At 31.0% G+C, this 19,212-nt stretch overlaps 1 protein-coding gene and 1 long non-coding RNA gene across 3 annotated transcripts; one reads left to right on the top strand and one right to left on the bottom strand.

The window, feature by feature from the left end:
* Positions 1 to 159: 159 nt before the first annotated feature.
* On the top strand, positions 160 to 13,689 carry LOC111084431. Its single transcript, XR_002609553.1, has 3 exons — positions 160 to 222; positions 5,990 to 8,250; positions 13,239 to 13,689. It is a non-coding gene; the product is annotated as an uncharacterized LOC111084431 (long non-coding RNA).
* On the bottom strand, positions 2,145 to 18,674 carry LOC106477622 (ras-related protein Rab-10-like). Of its 2 annotated transcripts, XM_013938167.2 has the most exons (5): positions 18,539 to 18,674; positions 17,533 to 17,622; positions 13,922 to 14,023; positions 11,059 to 11,145; positions 2,145 to 5,212 (listed from the first exon to the last, which is right to left on the bottom strand). In XM_013938167.2, the coding sequence occupies exons 1-4, from the start codon at positions 18,617 to 18,619 to the stop codon at positions 11,059 to 11,061; spliced, it is 360 nt and encodes a 119-aa protein (XP_013793621.1). In that variant the 5' UTR covers positions 18,620 to 18,674; the 3' UTR covers positions 2,145 to 5,212. The 2 variants fall into 2 exon arrangements, with proteins under 2 accessions (XP_013793621.1, XP_013793620.1); XM_013938166.2 differs by lacking the exon at positions 2,145 to 5,212 and having other exon boundaries at positions 10,849 to 11,145.
* Between the last annotated feature and the right edge of the window lie 538 nt (positions 18,675 to 19,212).

Consider the following 19,212-nt stretch of genomic DNA (forward strand, 5'->3'; position numbering starts at 1 on the left):
CTAGTACAAAATGAAACTTGTTATTGGGTGAGTTCCTTGGTTTCAGTGTCACCAGTGAGAAAACTATCAACCCTGTCATCATAATGTCAAATTCTGAAATTAAATATATCACAAAATACAGTATTTTAGTTAAATGAGTCGCTAGAGGGAAACATCATCCGAAAAGTCCAGTTACCAGTACAACTGTTAGTAATGTTGATCGTGAGAATAGCATTGAGAACGGTAAGTACTGATGCAGTTTGTTTGGAGAAAATCTAAATGTACTCAGACCTTATAATCAGTCGTTTTTTTTTTGTTTTTTTTACGTAAGTGAACATTAATATGTTAATTTTATTTGTTCGTACTGTAAAAATAGGTGTAGACTAATGTGAATACAAAATTAGTTCATAATTGTTTTGATTATCATTTATGTCAGTGTCGAAGCAGATGTACTCTGGTTTCAAGTTAAAATAATGACGAACGTTTGGTTAAGTTAGTTAAAAAAGTTGGTAAATTTGGAACATTTCATCTTTAATACGAAAATATTAAACCAAAGAATGTTATATTATTTGATGCATTAGTTTATTTTCACTTACTTGATACAGAAAGAAATGAGCATCTGTGTTTTACTTTTTTAATAAATTAATTCAGACTTAGAGATTAGCCTGATACGGTGACAGTAAGCAAATAGCTGAATCAATCATTCAGTGTCCATTGAATAGTAATGTATGTAAATTAGAACAGCTTTACAATTTTAAATAGCATAGTATTTAGTTTCGTTTAGAGAAATTAACATGTTTCCTAGTCAAACTATCAAATGCTGTGGATGATTGGGATTTGAAGCATGGTAAAACTCACATAAGCTCACCTTTAATTCAATATTTGTTTTTGTACAAAAGTATAAGAATTCATTCAGTATTATCTTTATAAGGTTAATTCAGTCATTCCATTGCCAAGATGCTTATTAAAGTAAAAAACAAACAATTATATAAAGTTATAACTGTGCCTTATTTTTTCATAATTCTTTTTTTTTTAATTCAACAACTACATCTCATTTTTTGTTAAATTCTGGTATCTTGCTTCAAAACAGTTCGGCTCATTTCTTATCAAATTCTAGTCATTTTTTACGTGTAACTCATTCTTAATGAACTGTATTTTTTATATAACAAATTCTTTACAGTTCCAGTAGTGTTCTTTTAAAATACTTATTCCCTAATACTTTTTCATAGGAGTTGATAAGCTTATATTTTTCTTATTTATCCCTCAGTTACAACTGTTTTGTTTTTTTTAATTTGGGTAGTTTTTCATTAGCAGCCTTGTCAATGGTCATACTTTGTGCAGCAAGGGTACTACATAAATAGATGGAGCATGAGAGGTATTATTCCCATTAGTTATACACCTGATGGGGATAGTAATTTATGGCTGCCATACACTATGCATCATTTTTATTTCACATGTTTATTGTAGTATTTCTGCACTTGAAGTCTATAAGTGCTACATTTTCTAGGGTTCGTATCCTCTGATCTCCATAGTATTATTATGTTTAGTTTTTGTGTGCACTTTAGTTATCTTAGGTGACTTTTTCTTCCTTCGTTTATATAAGTCGGAGGTATCAGTGGTAGTTTTTCTCCACAACTATCACCTAGTGTCAAAGGATTTTTCATTAGTGTGATAAGATGAAGATATTATGAAAGTAAAATATATTTATTTTATTTTTTCCAAGTTTAAAAATGTCACACAAAAACCTGTGTATTAACTTCGTAAGAAGCCATTTAGTATGGATTTAGTTACTTTATGTGGTAAAGGCTAGCCTCAGTATGTACACATGATCAGATTATTCTTGAGTGATAGTACTTATACGTTGTAACTGTGCAAAAGAAAAAAATATTTATGTCAGGTTAAGCATGCATAGCAAACATACCCAACAGCTACAGTGGTAAGAAAGCAATGTTGGGTTAAGCATGCATACTAGACATATCCAACTGCTATAAAAGTTGGGAAGCTAGAATAAGTTTATATTAGTTAATAAACATAACCAGTGGTAAGTTTAGTGTTTGTTATGCCAGTCATATAAATTTTGTCTTGCACCTTTTCTTTACAGTTAGCCATATAGTTTTAAAGTCCAATTTCGAAAACCTAAGAAATAAAGACCAGAACTCAACAGGTTTTCTGATATTTCAATTGTATTTTTCAAAAAAACAGTTTACAATTCTTCCTGGTTGCTTGTACACTTTTCATAGTGAATTTTTTAACAATCCCTATGAAAATAAAGGCAATGTAAGAAACTGGAGAAAGCATATAGATTTAATTCAGTAATGTGACATAATTGTTTGTAGTACAAGATTTAAGTTTGCACAAAAAGGTTGTCAAAAACATATGAAGAAAAAATGATAACCATATGTTTTACCAAAATACCAATTAAGTCCTGTACATAGGTGAAAGTTAGTGACTTCAATAATTTCAACTCTGAATTCTGAAATATTTATCACTTTCTAAATTACACTGTCCTACTATAAAAATGCACAAATGCAAGTTGAACCACGTGACCAACATAAATATAATTGCCATGGTGATTATAAAAATCACTTCAGGGATGATTTGCAAAGCTATCTATTTGAGATTCTCGTATCTCTACTACACAGTGTTTAAATTAACTAGGAAAAACCATAAATCTCAAAATCAGATTTGTCTTGTATTAAAATTAACTTTCAAAAGAGGACAGGTTAAATATTAGAGAGAAGTACACGGAACAGAAGTTGAAACTACTGAAAATTATGCAATCTTTTCAGCCATCATACTGTTATACAATAAAATTAGATAAGTAAAAAAAAACCTTTTTTTGGGAGATACAGATATCTAAGCTGTCAGTCTTTAAAATTTATTTTTTTTATAGGCCAGAGCAATATAGGTTTTTCTGCCTATTTTTTTGCAAATCATCCAGTTTTTCAACATGAACTATTCATAAAAGCACAATATTACTAGGACCAAAATTTCATTTAAGTTTTTCAAAGAATACTTACCAATTTATTAGGCTCTTGTTTTTGGTTTTCTTTACCATTACAGTGATGAATTTTATTTTTTTTTCTTCTCCTAACTCCCTTATATTTTTCTGAAAAATAGTACACATGTATGTATAGTTTGGGGTTTGGTGAAAAATACAAGTTTTATAGGTTCACTGGGAGGCCTGACATCAATGAAGACTGTACTTAACATATGACAAAACAATCGGCTTAATGCACCAATTGCAGCATCTCTCTCTCATTAAAACATTTGCATCATCAGTAGATTTATTTGAGATTTCAGAGAGGTTACGATCATAAATGATAATTCTAATCACTTTTATCAACAAATATAGTAAGTGGTAGCTAATATCTGGAGAGTTAACTGATGGAATGAGCCTTCTTCATAACCAAACTGGCATTCACGAAGTATTTACAGAGTACAACTCACAACCTCCAATTTTACTATTGCATAAAGGCCCCCAATTCTTAAGGTACAGAAACTTTAGAGGAATTGAACAGTTTTCTTAGCATTATAAAAACAATTTTAAAATACTTTAGTCATTGCTAAAGTGCTGCATTATAGAAATAAGGTGGTTGGTCCACAAGTTTATTGTATAGCACAGTACACACAAGAACCCTTAACCCTAGAATGGCAGTATAGGGTCATTATGATCCCATACAAGTTAAATCTGTATACTAATCATGCTGGCTGGCATTCTTGGGTTAAGTGATACCCTCTAATCAGCAATAAACTACCATTTCTGTGGGACTTATGCAATTTGTAATGTGACTAGACTTTTGTTAATTACATTCAAAAATTGGAAGAAATAGACTGGTGATCATAATGGATATTGTAAAAAATAATTAATTGACAAATTCAGAAGTAAACTATCATATTTGTGAGACTTTTACAATTTATAATATGACTATATTTTTGTTGTTACTTCTGATAATTTATTTTTCCTGTAAAAATACTATTTGGTAATATGCAAAACAGAAACTCACTAAGCAATATTTACAGTTTTCTTATAAAATCTCATAACTAAGTTGAGTTTATTTATAACTTAAATTCCTAGTAATTATATCCTCTCCTTTTTTAGATAACTATCGGTTTTTGTTTTGTAAAATTCCCTTGTTCAAACTTTGCAGTTTTCCACATAACATCAGTACTGCAGAATGTTTTATCTTGTTGTAAGAATTGTTATTTCCCTTTAATCTGACTTAAAAAGTCTTTGTGTTATCTATACTTTATTTTCAAATATAATTAAAACAATTTACAGACAGATGGAAACAACAACCATTTTTTTCTGTTGTATAACTCATCAGTTTTTACCCAAACAATTCAAACACATGCATACTTTTCCAAAATTCTGCTTTAATATAGTTTATTATGGAGACAGAAACTCTCTGTAGCATATAAAGGTGATTCTAAATGCAGTATAGATCCCAGTCAAATGTGCAAATACGTGTTAGAAAAAAGAAAAAGTGTGAAACCTTAGCATTCACCAGCGTATAAGGAGGTTTGTGTTATTGTAATTGGGACAAACACACATACATATATTGCAATACTTTAAGCAAAAATATGAAATAGTCACACAGTTTACATGTAACGTCACATCAAATGGCTTTCTTTCTACAACCGTGAATATAAATTGTTATATTTCGTAACAGACAATTGCCTAGTGTCAAAAACAACAAGGTTAGCAAAAGACATTATCAACAAAACCTAGTATTTCATTTTTCAACCACCACATGAATTTGTGGGGGCACATAGTCGTTCTTCTATTTACCATAAAAAATTTGTACAATATGATCCATCTGCATTTCAGTTTTTTAATCCACCACACATCACCATATCTGTCGAGCTGGAAATGATGAAACAGTAGAAAGTATAACATGATGAAATAAATCAATAGACTTTAGATACTTGCACCAGCATTACAGATGTGAATATCAATTATGTCTGCACTTAAGATAGGTCATTAAGAAAACTTCTTTTAAAGCAGCAAATACATCAAGCTTTAAGACGGAGACATCTGTTATCTTCACACAAGAAAGTTTCATTGTAGTTTTATAAGTACAACTACAGCAGTTGGCAATGTTTCTTCACTGGCTACGTGCCTTTAGCCCCAGTAGTGGTTGCTAGTGAGATTCTAGGGGTTGTTGGTCTTACCAATTCTTCTTCGTATCTTTGCTACGGTTGCTGTGGTGCAGATGGAGAGTTGTACAACCTGGTGAACCAAGTCATTCAAGTTTTGTAATGAACAGTTATACCAGAATAATTATTTTGCAATAAATGTTTCACCTATTACTTGAAACTGAATAGCACTTTTTAAAAAAATTAAATATTCTTAATGTAATATATCCCAAAATAGAATAAACTCTTTAAACCCATAATTTTTTGTGAATTCTGTCCTAATAATTATCACCATGTCTTTATAAAATTTAAATTTGTGGATATGGTTTCGATTAGTTTTCAGCCAAAGAGACGTAAATGTTATCGGAAGCTGTCACCATCCAATGGATAAATTGGGATTTTTGGGCAGCTGCTGGAAGTGTCCACTCGGGTTTAAGGAGTTAAATCTATTGCCTTGAAACTATATACAGACATAAAACAATGTTGAAATGTACAAGTGAGACATATAAATAAGTCATAAACAAGGAAAAATTGTAACTAAAAAGTATATTTATTATTAGGACAACACATTATTTCTGAAAATATTAAAGAAAAGCAAATAATTTGTACAATACACAAGTATTTGCTTTAAACAGAGCAATACGCCTTGTTTTTATGCTTCCATAAATTTATTGATGTACAACTGTGAAATGTTCTTTTAAATTCCCAGTATCACTCCCCACAATTCAGATACATTGTTTGTTTGCCAATTGACCTTATCAGTTTCTATGTGTGCCCAAACAGTGTTAATCATATTAATATTGGAACTTTGTGCAGGTTAAGCCATGGTTACAAGTGTTCCATTAGCCTCCCCTTCTTTCTTTTTTTCCAGGTATCATTTCACCATATTTGCTGCATGCATGGGATCACTGTTTTGCTGGAAAATGAATTCTTGTCCAAGAGGTCTTATTTCTAAAGGAATGATATGACGGATAAGATTGTGCATGTACCTATTCGAATTCAGGGTGCCATCAATTTTGCATAGTTTTCCAACAACACTGCCCGAGATGTAGCCCACACTTGTACTGGACCCTCAGAATTGTCTCACTCTAGATATTGGACATTCTCTTCTCTCCCATTGAACAAACTATCTTTGATTATTACGATACAATTTTAATAAGATTTATCTGTAAAGAGTACCCAACTTTAGCTCTGATCATCCAATTTCAGTTTATTGGTTGTCTCCTAAGCAGTGGTTTTTGAGCAGCTACACATCCACTGAGACCAAAAATGTGCTAATATGTATCTTATTGTTCTGGAGGTGACATTCATACCTGGACATATAGCTATCTCTATTGGGTTGTTGTGTATCATGTAAAGAGCACCCTGAATTACTTAACATCACTTTTTAATAGTTTGGGCTTTCTACCTTGACCACTTCTATTATCAACAGTACTAGACTCAATAATCCTTCTTCAGAATTTCCATACACAAGATTTAATAACTCAAAAACAAAACTAAACCTACCAAGAAATCATGAATCTACTATCACTGAATGTTATGGAGATTAACCCTATCAGACCTTGTGGAGTTTTCTGCTGCTCAATAGGGAAATTGCATCAGTGAATTAATTAAATTAAAGAAATTATTCAAAGCCTTTTTCAACTTTTGTTTTTACATATTGGTATAAATTTAAATGTCTCTACTAAATTGTTTTATTTAATTATGTTTAAAGAGAGTTTAGAAAAAAAATCCAAAATATGTTTTAGGCTGCAAATAAGTGCCCTCTATAAAGTAAAACAATAGTCTTTGGAAATTTTTAAAACTTCACCATAATTACAGCTATGTATGCCATCTATGATCAATATTCCAACTATTTAGGACAGCTTAGTCTATAAATCAATGCTCCTGAGCACATACAGTTTTAAACATTTTAACAATGTATGCCTCAATCGGCATGATCTGATGTAACAATCTATCTCATGTTCGACAAATGATAGGATGATAAACTAAGCACGTGATGACAGCCAATTTTATGTGCTTTGAAATGGTATACAGAATGTGTGATTGACACTAGTACTTGTGAAGTAGTTGAGAGATATAAAGAAGGAAGACAGTTTGTAACAATATTTGACATAAACATCTTTGATTTTAATTAATTATTTATTTATAACCTCTAAGAACATGATATATCATTTAAATATTTATTTTAATTATTATATTGTGGTGTCAACTCAAAATAAGTATTTTTCTGGAACAAAAATTTATTTATGAGTGTTATGCTTAGAAAAATTTAGCTTCAATGATGCCAAATGCAAGACCTTAGAAGTTAATTAGGCTAAGCGAAAGATGTTCTGTGTATGTTACTGGCAAATGAACACTTATTCATACTGTTGACATGGTTGTTTTATTAGCTTAATAGACCTTAGGGTACAGTCAAAGACAAATTTTAAATAAATACAAGTGAACTTATGGAACAAGTTTAAAAATCAGTTAAGTGTATGCGAGTGAAATCCTAAATAAGAATAAAAAATGCATACTAGCTTATTGTTTTGGTTTGTTTAGAAATATTATTTTTTGTTCTTATATAATAATTGTGCACAAAAGGAACGTTAGTGACAAAAAAACTTAAAAATAGACAAAATTTATACCTTATGGAATAATAAAATGTTATTATGGATCTTTAGAATAATGTACTAAAACTCGCTCAAATGTAAGTATTTTACTTATTACTTGTAAGAACCATTTCCTAATACAATTTTCCCAAGATTTCAAAAATGATAATGCACAAAAACTAAATATATCAAAATTTGAGATTTTTTTTTCTTTCTGAAGCTGCATAAATTTCAGAAAATTCCTGTTAAGTTTCAAACAATTTCATCTACTAGTTTTATTTTTGGAATGAAGTATGATGAGAACTACATAACTTGCTGGGTCTGGTAGGGTTAAGAATTACCTGTTTCATATTTTAGAAATAAACTGTACTAATTTTGTTTCCAGCTCTCATACGTAGTATACATAATCTATTTTACTGTTTCTAGAAACTTCATTCAGGTATCCCAACTACAACGAACAGAGGAAATGACTATTATGCTTACATCAAACATTTGTAGAAGTCTCATACTCCAGAGGAGATTTTAAAAAAGATAGAAGGTCAAACTGTAGAGCTTTCTTGTCATTTAATCATCTTTAACTAGATTTGCATGCCACTTGTAAATAGTGGAGTAGGTTTGGGTTCCTGTTGCCTGTTGAAGTGAATCAGTTAACGCTATGCATTTGGGAAGGTCAAAGTGTGCATGCCGTAACCTTTTTACAGCTAGATCAAAATTTAATTAAACAATTTCATTATCAATTCAGCAGCTAACAAAATTGTTTAAGCCTAATTATAGCTTAGTTACAAAATCAGTTAAATTGTCGTAGTCTTGCGACATTCTGTTCTAGTGCATGATATATTTTGAGTTCTCAAATGCATATTTGACAGGAATTATTTTGTGAAGAACCAACATAGAATGAGAAAAAACCTAGTGCTCAGGAATTACATTCTAAAGTACAAATTACTGAAGTAGGCTTAAACTCTAATTTAAGTCCAAAATTTATTGCTTTTTATGCAAATTTTATATTATACATTTTTTAACAAAGTAGCTAAAATGTAAAAATTAGAAACTTTTTAGGTTAGATAACAAAACACGGATGAAAAAAAGTAAATAAGAAATTTCATGAGACCAGCCAAAGAAGTGGGTCTAAGATACAATGGGAAAAAATTTAATACAATGCCAACTGAGAATGGAAAGCCTAATATAATATGTGATGAAGAGAGCCATGTAGAAATGATCACCAGAGTTAGAAAAGCTAATGCCACATTTGGTAGACTCAGAAAACTGCTCATCAATAGAAGTACGGACATCAGAATGAGAGTTAGACTCTATAATTGTCTTGTTGTGCCTGTCCTGCTGTATGGTTGTGAAACGTGGCAGATGTACAGAAAAGACAAAAAAAGTTAAATGCATTCCATATGAACAGCCTGCGTCAAATATTGAAATTATCACGGAAGGATAAAGTATCAAACATTGAAGTGTACAGAAGAATGTGACCCGATGGATTTAGTCAGACAAAGATTATTGAGATGGATGGGTCACATCATAAGAGTGGATGACACAAGAATTGTGAAGCAAGTGATGAATTGGAAGATTGAAGGTGGAAGTAGAAAGAGAGGATGACCAAAACTCGCGTGGAAAAAATTTATTGAGAAAGACATCAGCAAAAGAACTATGATATGGGAAGAAAAGGAAAAGGTGGCACTGAATAGAAAAAATTACCAATGTACAGCACAATGTGTCAGTCAGGAAACACAGGATGGACTAAGTGTTAAGTGTAAATAAGCTCATGATAGGGTTCGATTGGCATTGTAAAGTAATAAAATTTAAAAAAAGAGATTTGAAAAGGTTAGACAGCTGAGGCTGTTAGGATAAATAATTAGAGTTGTATGTTACAATCTGTAGTCACTCTAGAAAAAAGACGATACTTTTTGTTTAAATTCATGTCTTTTAACTTTTCATACACGCTGATTTTGCTACAACTGGGGACATAAAGAGATAAAAAATCAACAACATTCAATTAGATATTTTAGAGGTTCTGCACGTGAAAACTATAAGCTGGAAAGAAGTACTTTTATTCTTAGTATGAAAATTGCTTTTCACTTATATCGACCCAGTACAGGTTTTGTAAATTCATAGACAAATTTTTAGTAAAAAGCTGATTTTTTTGCACAAAATTCTTGCAATGTTTATCAAAAGCTTGCTATATTTCATGAAGATACACTTAGTATATTCTGAGTTACGGTATGTATAATTTTATGGTTACAAGGATAGTCAAGCCCGTATGCATAGGATTAACTGCTTCAACATTGAAATATCATTAAAAGCTGATCAAAATAGGTCATACATCATGGAAATACCAAATTTTTTCTCTTGAAAGAATTAAAAAAGTTTCTCTTATTTAGACTGTATAACTAGTTTTGCAATGATTTATTTAAAGAGGTCTGCTAAGTTCATCATTTTAATAGAAGAATCTGGTTGCTGGCTAACAACCAGTGCACTGATGTGTTTGATGATTGTTATCAAATATTTCATCAGTGTGTAGAATGCAGATAAAAACCAGCCAAATTGTGCGAGTACACTACTTTAAGTAACTGTATCCCAGGAAATACATAATGCTCTCTTCAGTTTGTACATTAAGCTGTTTCCAATAGATTAAAAATATTGTACGAACGTTCTTTTGTAAATTTATTTTATTGTGAATAGAAAATCTACGATATGTAGCTTTCCTCGATTAGTAAATATTAAATCTTTGGTACAACCGGGTTATATGTGGTTCCAGTCACCGGATGCGATAATCGAAAGTAATCATTAAGTAGTTCACCAAATTTCCCACCAGGGTATGATGAATCTAAACAAATAATACAAAGGAAAACCACTAACTATTTGTCTTGTTGGTTTTGTGTAAAACGAAAGTAATCATTAAGTAGTTCACCAAATTTCCCACCAGGGTATGATGAATCTAAACAAATAATACAAAGGAAAACCACTAACTATTTGTCTTGTTGGTTTTGTGTAAAAGAGCGTGTAGTATTTAAACAAAAAGCCTAAAACACCATATCAAATAAAAGAAATGGCACCAATAGTTCTGTAGCTACACTTTTTTTTTATCTAGAAATAATTTACAATTTCAACTTTTTTCCCCACATTACTTTAGTACTTTTTAAAAAATTTTATTTTCAGCTCTTTTTATACTTTACACAGCAAATATAACAACAGATCCATGAATGTACAATTGCAACAAATTCTCATATAGCATTTGCTTAGATATTGACATTAATCTACTTTTAATTAAAGCTTTATATTGTGCTGTACAACTGACTTACAACTTTGCTTAAGTACTCTCTTTCATAATTATTACTGTTACCTAGCAACATTTTCCTCCACTTTTATTGTCCGAAGACGCGATCCGTACTTTATCCAAAACCTCTGTCTGATCCTTTCCAGCCAGTTGCTATAGAAAAAAAATTGATAATATATTACCTTTACACAAAAAGAAACATATTAAAGAAGGAGGTTTGTAAAAATTATTATGGATATGATGCAGATGTATTTCTTTAAGTTAAAAAGTCTAACCATATTTTTATATAATTGTGAGGAATTATAATACACAACATGAAACAAAGAAAAATAAGGTAATAATTTATAAGTTTTTAGTCAGCAAATTTTTGATAATTTAATATGAAAACACTTAAAATTGATCTGGTGTTAACGTCATGAAATTATTATAACTTATGAATAAAACAGAAAATACATTGCTGTTAAAGAATATGTTCACACTGAGAAATTAAAGATTTTTTTCCCTGTGCACCTAGTTCAAAGTGTGTGTGTGTGAGTTCTGGTATTACATTTTGTACGATGAAGGTCTGAATTCATCCTTGTATGAGTGTAAGCCAGTACAAAACTGTTGAAGTGAATCAGTGTTTATTATTTTGATAGAATACAAATAAATGACAAAATAGTTCACAAAAATGGATCACTAATTTATATCTAGGTGACAGACTCCTAATAATCATGCAGTATTGCTGCTTTCCACTGTATAAACATTTATTCCAGTATTTATATAATAAAAGCTAGATTAGTAAGTGTCACTCTGGGTGTAACAGGAGGAACTAGGTAACCAAGAAACGTGGTCCTAGACAGTAATGTGTCACTAGGACGACACCCATGCAATGATATATAACACTTCCAGTAAGTATGGATGTCGTGCTCAGCTGTCACTCTGGGTGTAACAGGAGGAACTAGGTGACCGAGAAACATGGTCCTAGACAGTAATGTGTCACTAAGACAACACCCATGCAATGATATATAACACTTCCAGTAAGTATGGATGTCATGCTCAACTGTCACTCTGGGTGTAACAGGAGGAACTAGGGGCCCGAGAAACGTGGTCCTAGACAGTAATGTGTCACTAAGACGACACCCATGCAATGATATATAACACTTCCAGTAAGTATGGATGTCGTGCTCGGTTCTCTTCAATATTACTGTAATCAGCAGAACCACATTAAATCACACTTGATATAAAATTATTGTATAAACATTAACGTAGCCTCATCACGATAACATTTAACTCATCTGCCTGCTCTGTATTGTAAAAAATCCTGGTCAAAACATTGTATATTTTTATCTTCATTGATTGGTCCTTCAAACTGTAATAATTACTATACTTTACTCATACATATGTTAATTTAATTTTAAAACATACAAATATAATTTTATGGTACCTTATGTTCAGAAGTAGATAATATCATCACACAAATGTAAATGTTTCATTATTGTGTTAACATACTGTACCTAAGAATGTAAAACATGCATCACAACAATGGGTGAAGTGGGTATGTTAACACAACAATGGGTGAAGTGGGAATGTAAAACATGCATACTAGGTACAGTATGTAACACAACAATGGGTGAAGTGGGAATGTAAAACATGCATACTTAGGTACAGTATGTAACACAACAATGGATGAAGTGGGAATGTAAAACATGCATACCTAGGTACAGTATAATAACACAACAATGGGTGAAGTGGGAATGTAAAACATGCATACTTAGGTACAGTATGATAATTGTACCTAGGTATGCATGTTTTACATTCCCACTTCACCCATTGTTGTGTTACCATACTGTACCTAAGTATGCATGTTTTACATTCCCACTTCACCCATTGTTGTGTCAACATACTGTACCTAAGTATGCATGTTTTACATTCCCACTTCACCCATTGTTGTGTTAACATACTGTACCTAGGTATGCATGTTTTACATTCCCACTTTGCCCATTGTTGTGTTGACATACTGTACCTAAGTATGCATGTTATACATTCCCACTTTGCCCATTGTTGTGTTAACATTCTATAGATCTTCCATTAGTGCTCTCTCTCACTCATAAGTGTGTGCTTTCATGTCTTATTGGTACAGTGTGCAAAAATGAACACGAGAAGGAATGGTTGTTGATTGTATGAAAACTTTTCAAATAATTTTTATGTGAAGTGTTTTTTATGTCCTGATCTAGGGACTAATGTTCTGTTTTTGTGTTTTATAGGCCCTGATCTGAAACCTGTTGATCTATTGGATGTTTTCTTAGTCCTGATCTAGAAACTGTTGTTCTGTTGGGTGTTTTCTAATACCTGGTCCAGAAACTGTTGCTCTGTTGGATGTTTTTAAGACCTGTTCTAGAACCTGCTGTTTTGTTGGGGGTGTTTTTTAACACCTGATCTAAAAACTGTTGGGTATTTTCTAACACCCGATCTAGAAACTGTTGTTCTGTCGGGTGTTTTTAGGACCTGGTCTAGAAGCTCTCTTACTAATATAATATCATAAAGTAGGGTTAAAGTTTCAAGGTCTTGATCATTGTCAAATAAACATTTCAGTGAATTTTATGCTAGTCTGTGGAAATCATAAATAACATTATATTGTATTTTTCTGTGATATTTTTCTTGTCAAAATGAACAGTAATTGTAACAAAATGCTATTAAAGTACCTTTATTTTTTGATATAGTATATTGTAATATAATTGTTATACACATATATTACAATTAGTTAAATAACTGTAATTGCATGGCTGATTTGTGCTACATATTTTATACCTAAGAAAACAATTAATTTTAAATGTAACTGTGTTTGATTCAGTACTGGCCTACCGTCACAGTGAGACAAGTTTGATTCCTGTGTAAGTCTGACTTTAAACCTCACTCACTCTTTAAAAAATAATGATATACAACTTACCTTACTCAAAATTGCATCCGTGAGCTCGAGAAATGCTCTTTCAATGTTAACATTTGCTTTTGCACTGGTTTCTAAAAATCTAATCCCGTGCTCTCTGGCAATCTGCAGAAAGTACAATTTTGACTGATTTAATTATAGTGTTATAGGGAGAAAAAAATAATTAGTACACTGTTAACTCTTTCCGTATGGCAGGATGAAAGTGTGCATTTCATGACCTTTTACAGTTACCTTGAAAATTTAAATAAACAACTTTATTATCAATGCGTGTCAATAAACTTGGCTTCAAAACAAAATTTATATTCAAACTTTTATATTAGCTAATTCTCAATTTTTAATTTCAAAAAGAAATATTTAAATAAATTCTCAATATTCATTTCTCTCTCTCACATCATCTTGCACTTTGAATTCTCCTTTATATATTTTCTTTCATCCCTTATATGTATTTCAGAGTGTCCAACTAATTTGAAATACAAATACAGATAATGAAAGAACAGAATATAAATCTGAGCCATCTCAACTTGCTGGGATATCAATTGAATTTGTCAATCCTGCCAGAGAGGCTCCTCCCATCCATAGCTTTCAAAGTAGTTATCTAAACCATATATACTCATTCGACAGACATATTTGTAACTAATATAAATTAATTTTTCTTCAACAGCAATTTATTATAGCCAAAATATGTAGACAGTTGACTTCATTCCTTGCCTGTAATGGCTGTCATTCAGCTACGAGTGGCTAACAGAATTTGCTTAACCTATTTATAGCTTAGTTAGAAAGCCAGTTAACCCTCTCACTATGAGAAAGTCAAACTGAGCATGTCATGACATTTTAGAAAGTTACATTCAAAATTTAATTAAACTACTTTATTATCATTATAAACGAATAAACTTGGCATTAAAACATCAGATTTTAATATTACATAAGCTTTAAGTTCTTAATTTTACAAAGAAATATTTTTAAAAATCATCAATTTACCCTAGTATGAGAACTGTGGCATTTACTCTCTGGGCCTCTGAGAAGTATGGAATTTAATGTAAATTACTCATTATAATATAGATATTACTCATGCAAATCATAATTTGTATAGCCTTCAATCATTTGTTTACAGAGCCATAAACTAGAAAATCAGACTCACTTGCCACACTCATCAGTCACATCCTCTCTTTTACAAATTGCCAATAGCTCTCTCTGACATTTTATATCATGTTACTTATGACCAATAGAAAGCCAAAGTTTTAATTTATTAAATGATGTATTAAAATGTGTTGTTTTCTGTACAGAGAATTGACTATTTCGATTCCAGTTAAAAACATCTAGTAGGAATTGCATCAAAAAACTTAGCTGAATTTTTAAAAGGTCTTATTGCATAGTTAGAAAGTCAGAAAAAACACGAGTTACAGGACATTGTTTTCTTTGAATGTGTTATTATTCATGAAGATACACAAAGTGTTAAAAGTTATACTATGGAAACTGATTGTCAAAAAGTCTGTGTAATCCACTGAGCCCATAGCAAGAGGGTTAAATTACAACAGCTTTGTAACATTACAATGTAAATTCCTGACAGTTATTTTGGTCAAGCAGCACAGTGAGAAAAAATAGGGTTACTGAAACATGGCATCTGAGTGCAAACAACCCTCAACACCTAGAGAATAAATATATTTCAAAACTTCTTAGGTAAAAAAATTATTAAAAATTTTATGAGCTTACTAGCTCAATCGCTTGGTCAAACTTTGCCTTATCTGAGGGAGAAAATGTAATATAGGCTTCCACTGTGATATATTTTGTTAACACTTGAAATTGTGCAGATAATTAAATTGAAAATCTGGCAAAAAAAATTATGGATTCAAAGAAGAAGAAAATATATATTATTAATTTTATTTCATATATTTTTAACTTTCTATTTCTCTGTACATTGATGGTTTCATTACACTTAGTGTTATGGTAGGGGCAAGTGAGGAATAAATTATAAAGCTTTGGTCAGAAAAAACAATTATATTCATATAGAATGTTAGAGATTATACAAAGAAATATGAAAAGAAGTTATTTTATCCTTAGCATGAAAATCACTTTTCACTCAGACTGACACAGTAATGGCTTTGCAAATTCACAGACAAATCTTTAATATAAATATTTGATTAAAAAATTTTTTTTGTGTACACAACAGAGTTGCAATGTATATTAAAAGCTGCCAAATTTCATTAAGATAAACTTGTTAAATATTGTTTAATATTTCACACTTCCAAAGTGGGGTCCCCTGCTGCGACAGTGGAAAGTCTACAGATTTACAATGCTAAAATCAGGGGTTTGATTCCCCTCGGTGGACACAGCAGATAGCCCGTTGTGGTTTTACTATAAGAAAACACACATTCCAAAGTGGGTTAAACTGACCTGTTCATAAGGAAAGAGTTAAAGATCAGCTTCTCTTTAAATAAATTTAGATACAAATATTTATTCACTACTAATGGTAGTTCAGTCTCTTCAACACTGCTTAACAGAGTTATTACAATACTTGAAGTTGATGAAAATGTACTGGTCTCTATTATTCACTTGTCACCTATTTATCTAAAAGTGGTCCTTTATCTTTTAATAACAGAAATACACAGGTACAACTTGCATTCAATGTAGCTACAGTACAAAATTCAGAATAACTTCATTTGGATCACTATTAACCAAACCAACAACTTGACAAAGTAAATAATTTAGGTGTATATCAACAGAAGTCACATAATTATGAGATTTTTTTCTTTTTTTACCCAGAACTTTGTTACCCACTTGTTATCATCCACTTTCTTTCAGGATAATAGTTACTAACTATCAGATGAGTTTAGACATTCACTATGAAAAAATAGAGGTTACCAAATATAAAAAAAAAGAATCATTAAAACTGGGCAATTCACTCGATTACCTACAAGTGTCAATTACAATTAAATCAATTAATATCATAAAATAGTGTTTGCGGTTATTACAACTATCCAAGCAGTAGAAATATTGCCATGATGGTTTCTCAATATTAGTTTTTATTGATTATAATTACTTTCAATTATTCATCTTGTGATAATAATCAAGGAACTGAAGGTAATCTATTATCAAGCTTGATGATTGATTAACATATTCTACTATTCATCCAGCTTTAGAGCTCGTAGCTGACTGTATTCTTAGAAAGCTATTTTTACCCAATTCATGAGAATTAAACTTGCATCTGAGTAGGACAAAGTTTAAAATATAAATATATCAAGAATATTAACACTCTTTGGGTGTTTACAATTCATTTAGATTTGAACTAATGTTATTGATACAGGTGCAGTCTCAAGTTGAGATTAACTGAAAAATTTCACACTTGTGTTAAATATATCTGGATGTGTGACCTCTCTCTCAAAGACTTTTCTTTTTTCTGTTAAATTGGTTTCACGAAAAAAAAAATAGAGCTACAGAGATATAACACACTTGTGGACTTAACTGATTTATGAATATAATTATATGGTCCTAAAAATTAAGTGGTCTTTGCTATAATCCTGTCATGACTAGCTGGGTCTCTTGCAGTGATAATTACAAGATATACTTAAATGTTAAGCCTTGTCATTAAATGTTTTTTTACTGGCTAGATTACTCACTGCATCACCTCGTTCTTTACTTATCATCCTCTTGTCGCTCACGTCACACTTGTTTCCGAGAATCATCTTTTCTACATCTTCATTGGCATGCTAAATTTAAGTTAGAGATACTTAGATAAAATTATTTTCAACTGATATAAATATTTATACAGTGCATATATCCAAACCATTACCTCGATTAAACATGAGTATTTAAAATGGAAAGACACTGATTTAGACACAAAATGCCACTTGTTAACAAAATACAGATACAGTAATATATATATATATATATATATACAAAAATGTATGGTAAATGTAGGTAGTTGTGATGCACAAATTTGGTAAAAAAAGAACAATGAACATTTTGTAGGTGTGGTTTGTGTGTTGGAAATTTGAAATGGTTGTTTATGTTAAGTGTTACACCGTGGATAATGAAATATACGCCAGCACTTCATTTGATTGGATTTTTTATAGTATTAACTGATTGTTTGATCAGTTGTAAATCTGTACAAAATATTAGACACCTGACAGCATGTGAAACTCTTAAATTATGAATTACCTTATGTGACTAGAAATGTGAAACTCGTAACTAATTATTCTGTGAAAAAAAAATAGAAATTGGCCAACATGTGAAACACAATTAATGATTACTTTGTACAAAAAGACTAGATGTAACAGCATGTGAAACTTGTAGATTATTATCTTATACATAATACTAGAAATCAAACAGCACACGAAAACTGTAATTATTAATTAACTTTTACGAAAGACTAGAAATGTGACACCACAATACTTCTGCAGTGACAGTTAAGAAAATATCATTATTTACTTTCAGCTCCGACATATTTTTAACATACTAGTGTTTCCCTTTACTTTGTGAATTATATTAGATACCCTACATCATTTCAATACTGTACCGGTCTTATGGTTAACTTGTTTCCTATCTATTTGGTTATAATTATACAGGTACGATTCCCATGAGGTGTAATATTACACAGAAAAGTACAAGAAAGTATTAACTTACTTCATCAATGTTTCTTAGCCATTTTGCTATGTTGTCAAAACTTTTTGGATTTGTGATATCATACACTAACATGATACCCATCGCCCCTCTATAGTATGAAGTGGTGATTGTGTGGAACCTTTCCTGACCTGCAGTATCCCTGGAATAACAATTAGTTTTGCTGAAAAAAACTTGCAAAGAAATTGGGAAATAGTGCTCTAAACCTTAACATTTTGAATAACATGTGAAACTTTAGAAATAAATAACACATTAAATCACATGCCCACTATTCTTGATGCACACTATATTTACTATTTATGTTGGTGAGAAAATATAAGTTTTTTCTTTACACAGCTCAATGAATATTACATACTAAAACTGTTATAATGTTTAGATATATATGAAGCTTTTTCACTTCCTAAAACTTGTATTTTACAATGCTTGAAGATGGCTTGAATGGGTGATGAAGAAAAACTTTAATATAAGTTTAACATAACTTCGTAACCTGAATATAAAAATCATCAAAAGGAGCTGTTATGTTAAACTTATTTTCTTCATCACCCATTCAAGCCGTCTCCAAACATTATTAGTCTCAAAGTGGGTTCCTTGTCATCAAATTTAAATACAAGCAAAGCCTACAGGTAGATAGAGAAAGATATAATTACACATTTTGGAAAGACAACATTTAAAACCTT

Source organism: Limulus polyphemus, unplaced genomic scaffold, assembly GCF_000517525.1.
Source record: "Limulus polyphemus unplaced genomic scaffold, Limulus_polyphemus-2.1.2 Scaffold76741, whole genome shotgun sequence".
Classification (NCBI taxonomy): domain Eukaryota; kingdom Metazoa; phylum Arthropoda; class Merostomata; order Xiphosura; family Limulidae; genus Limulus; species Limulus polyphemus.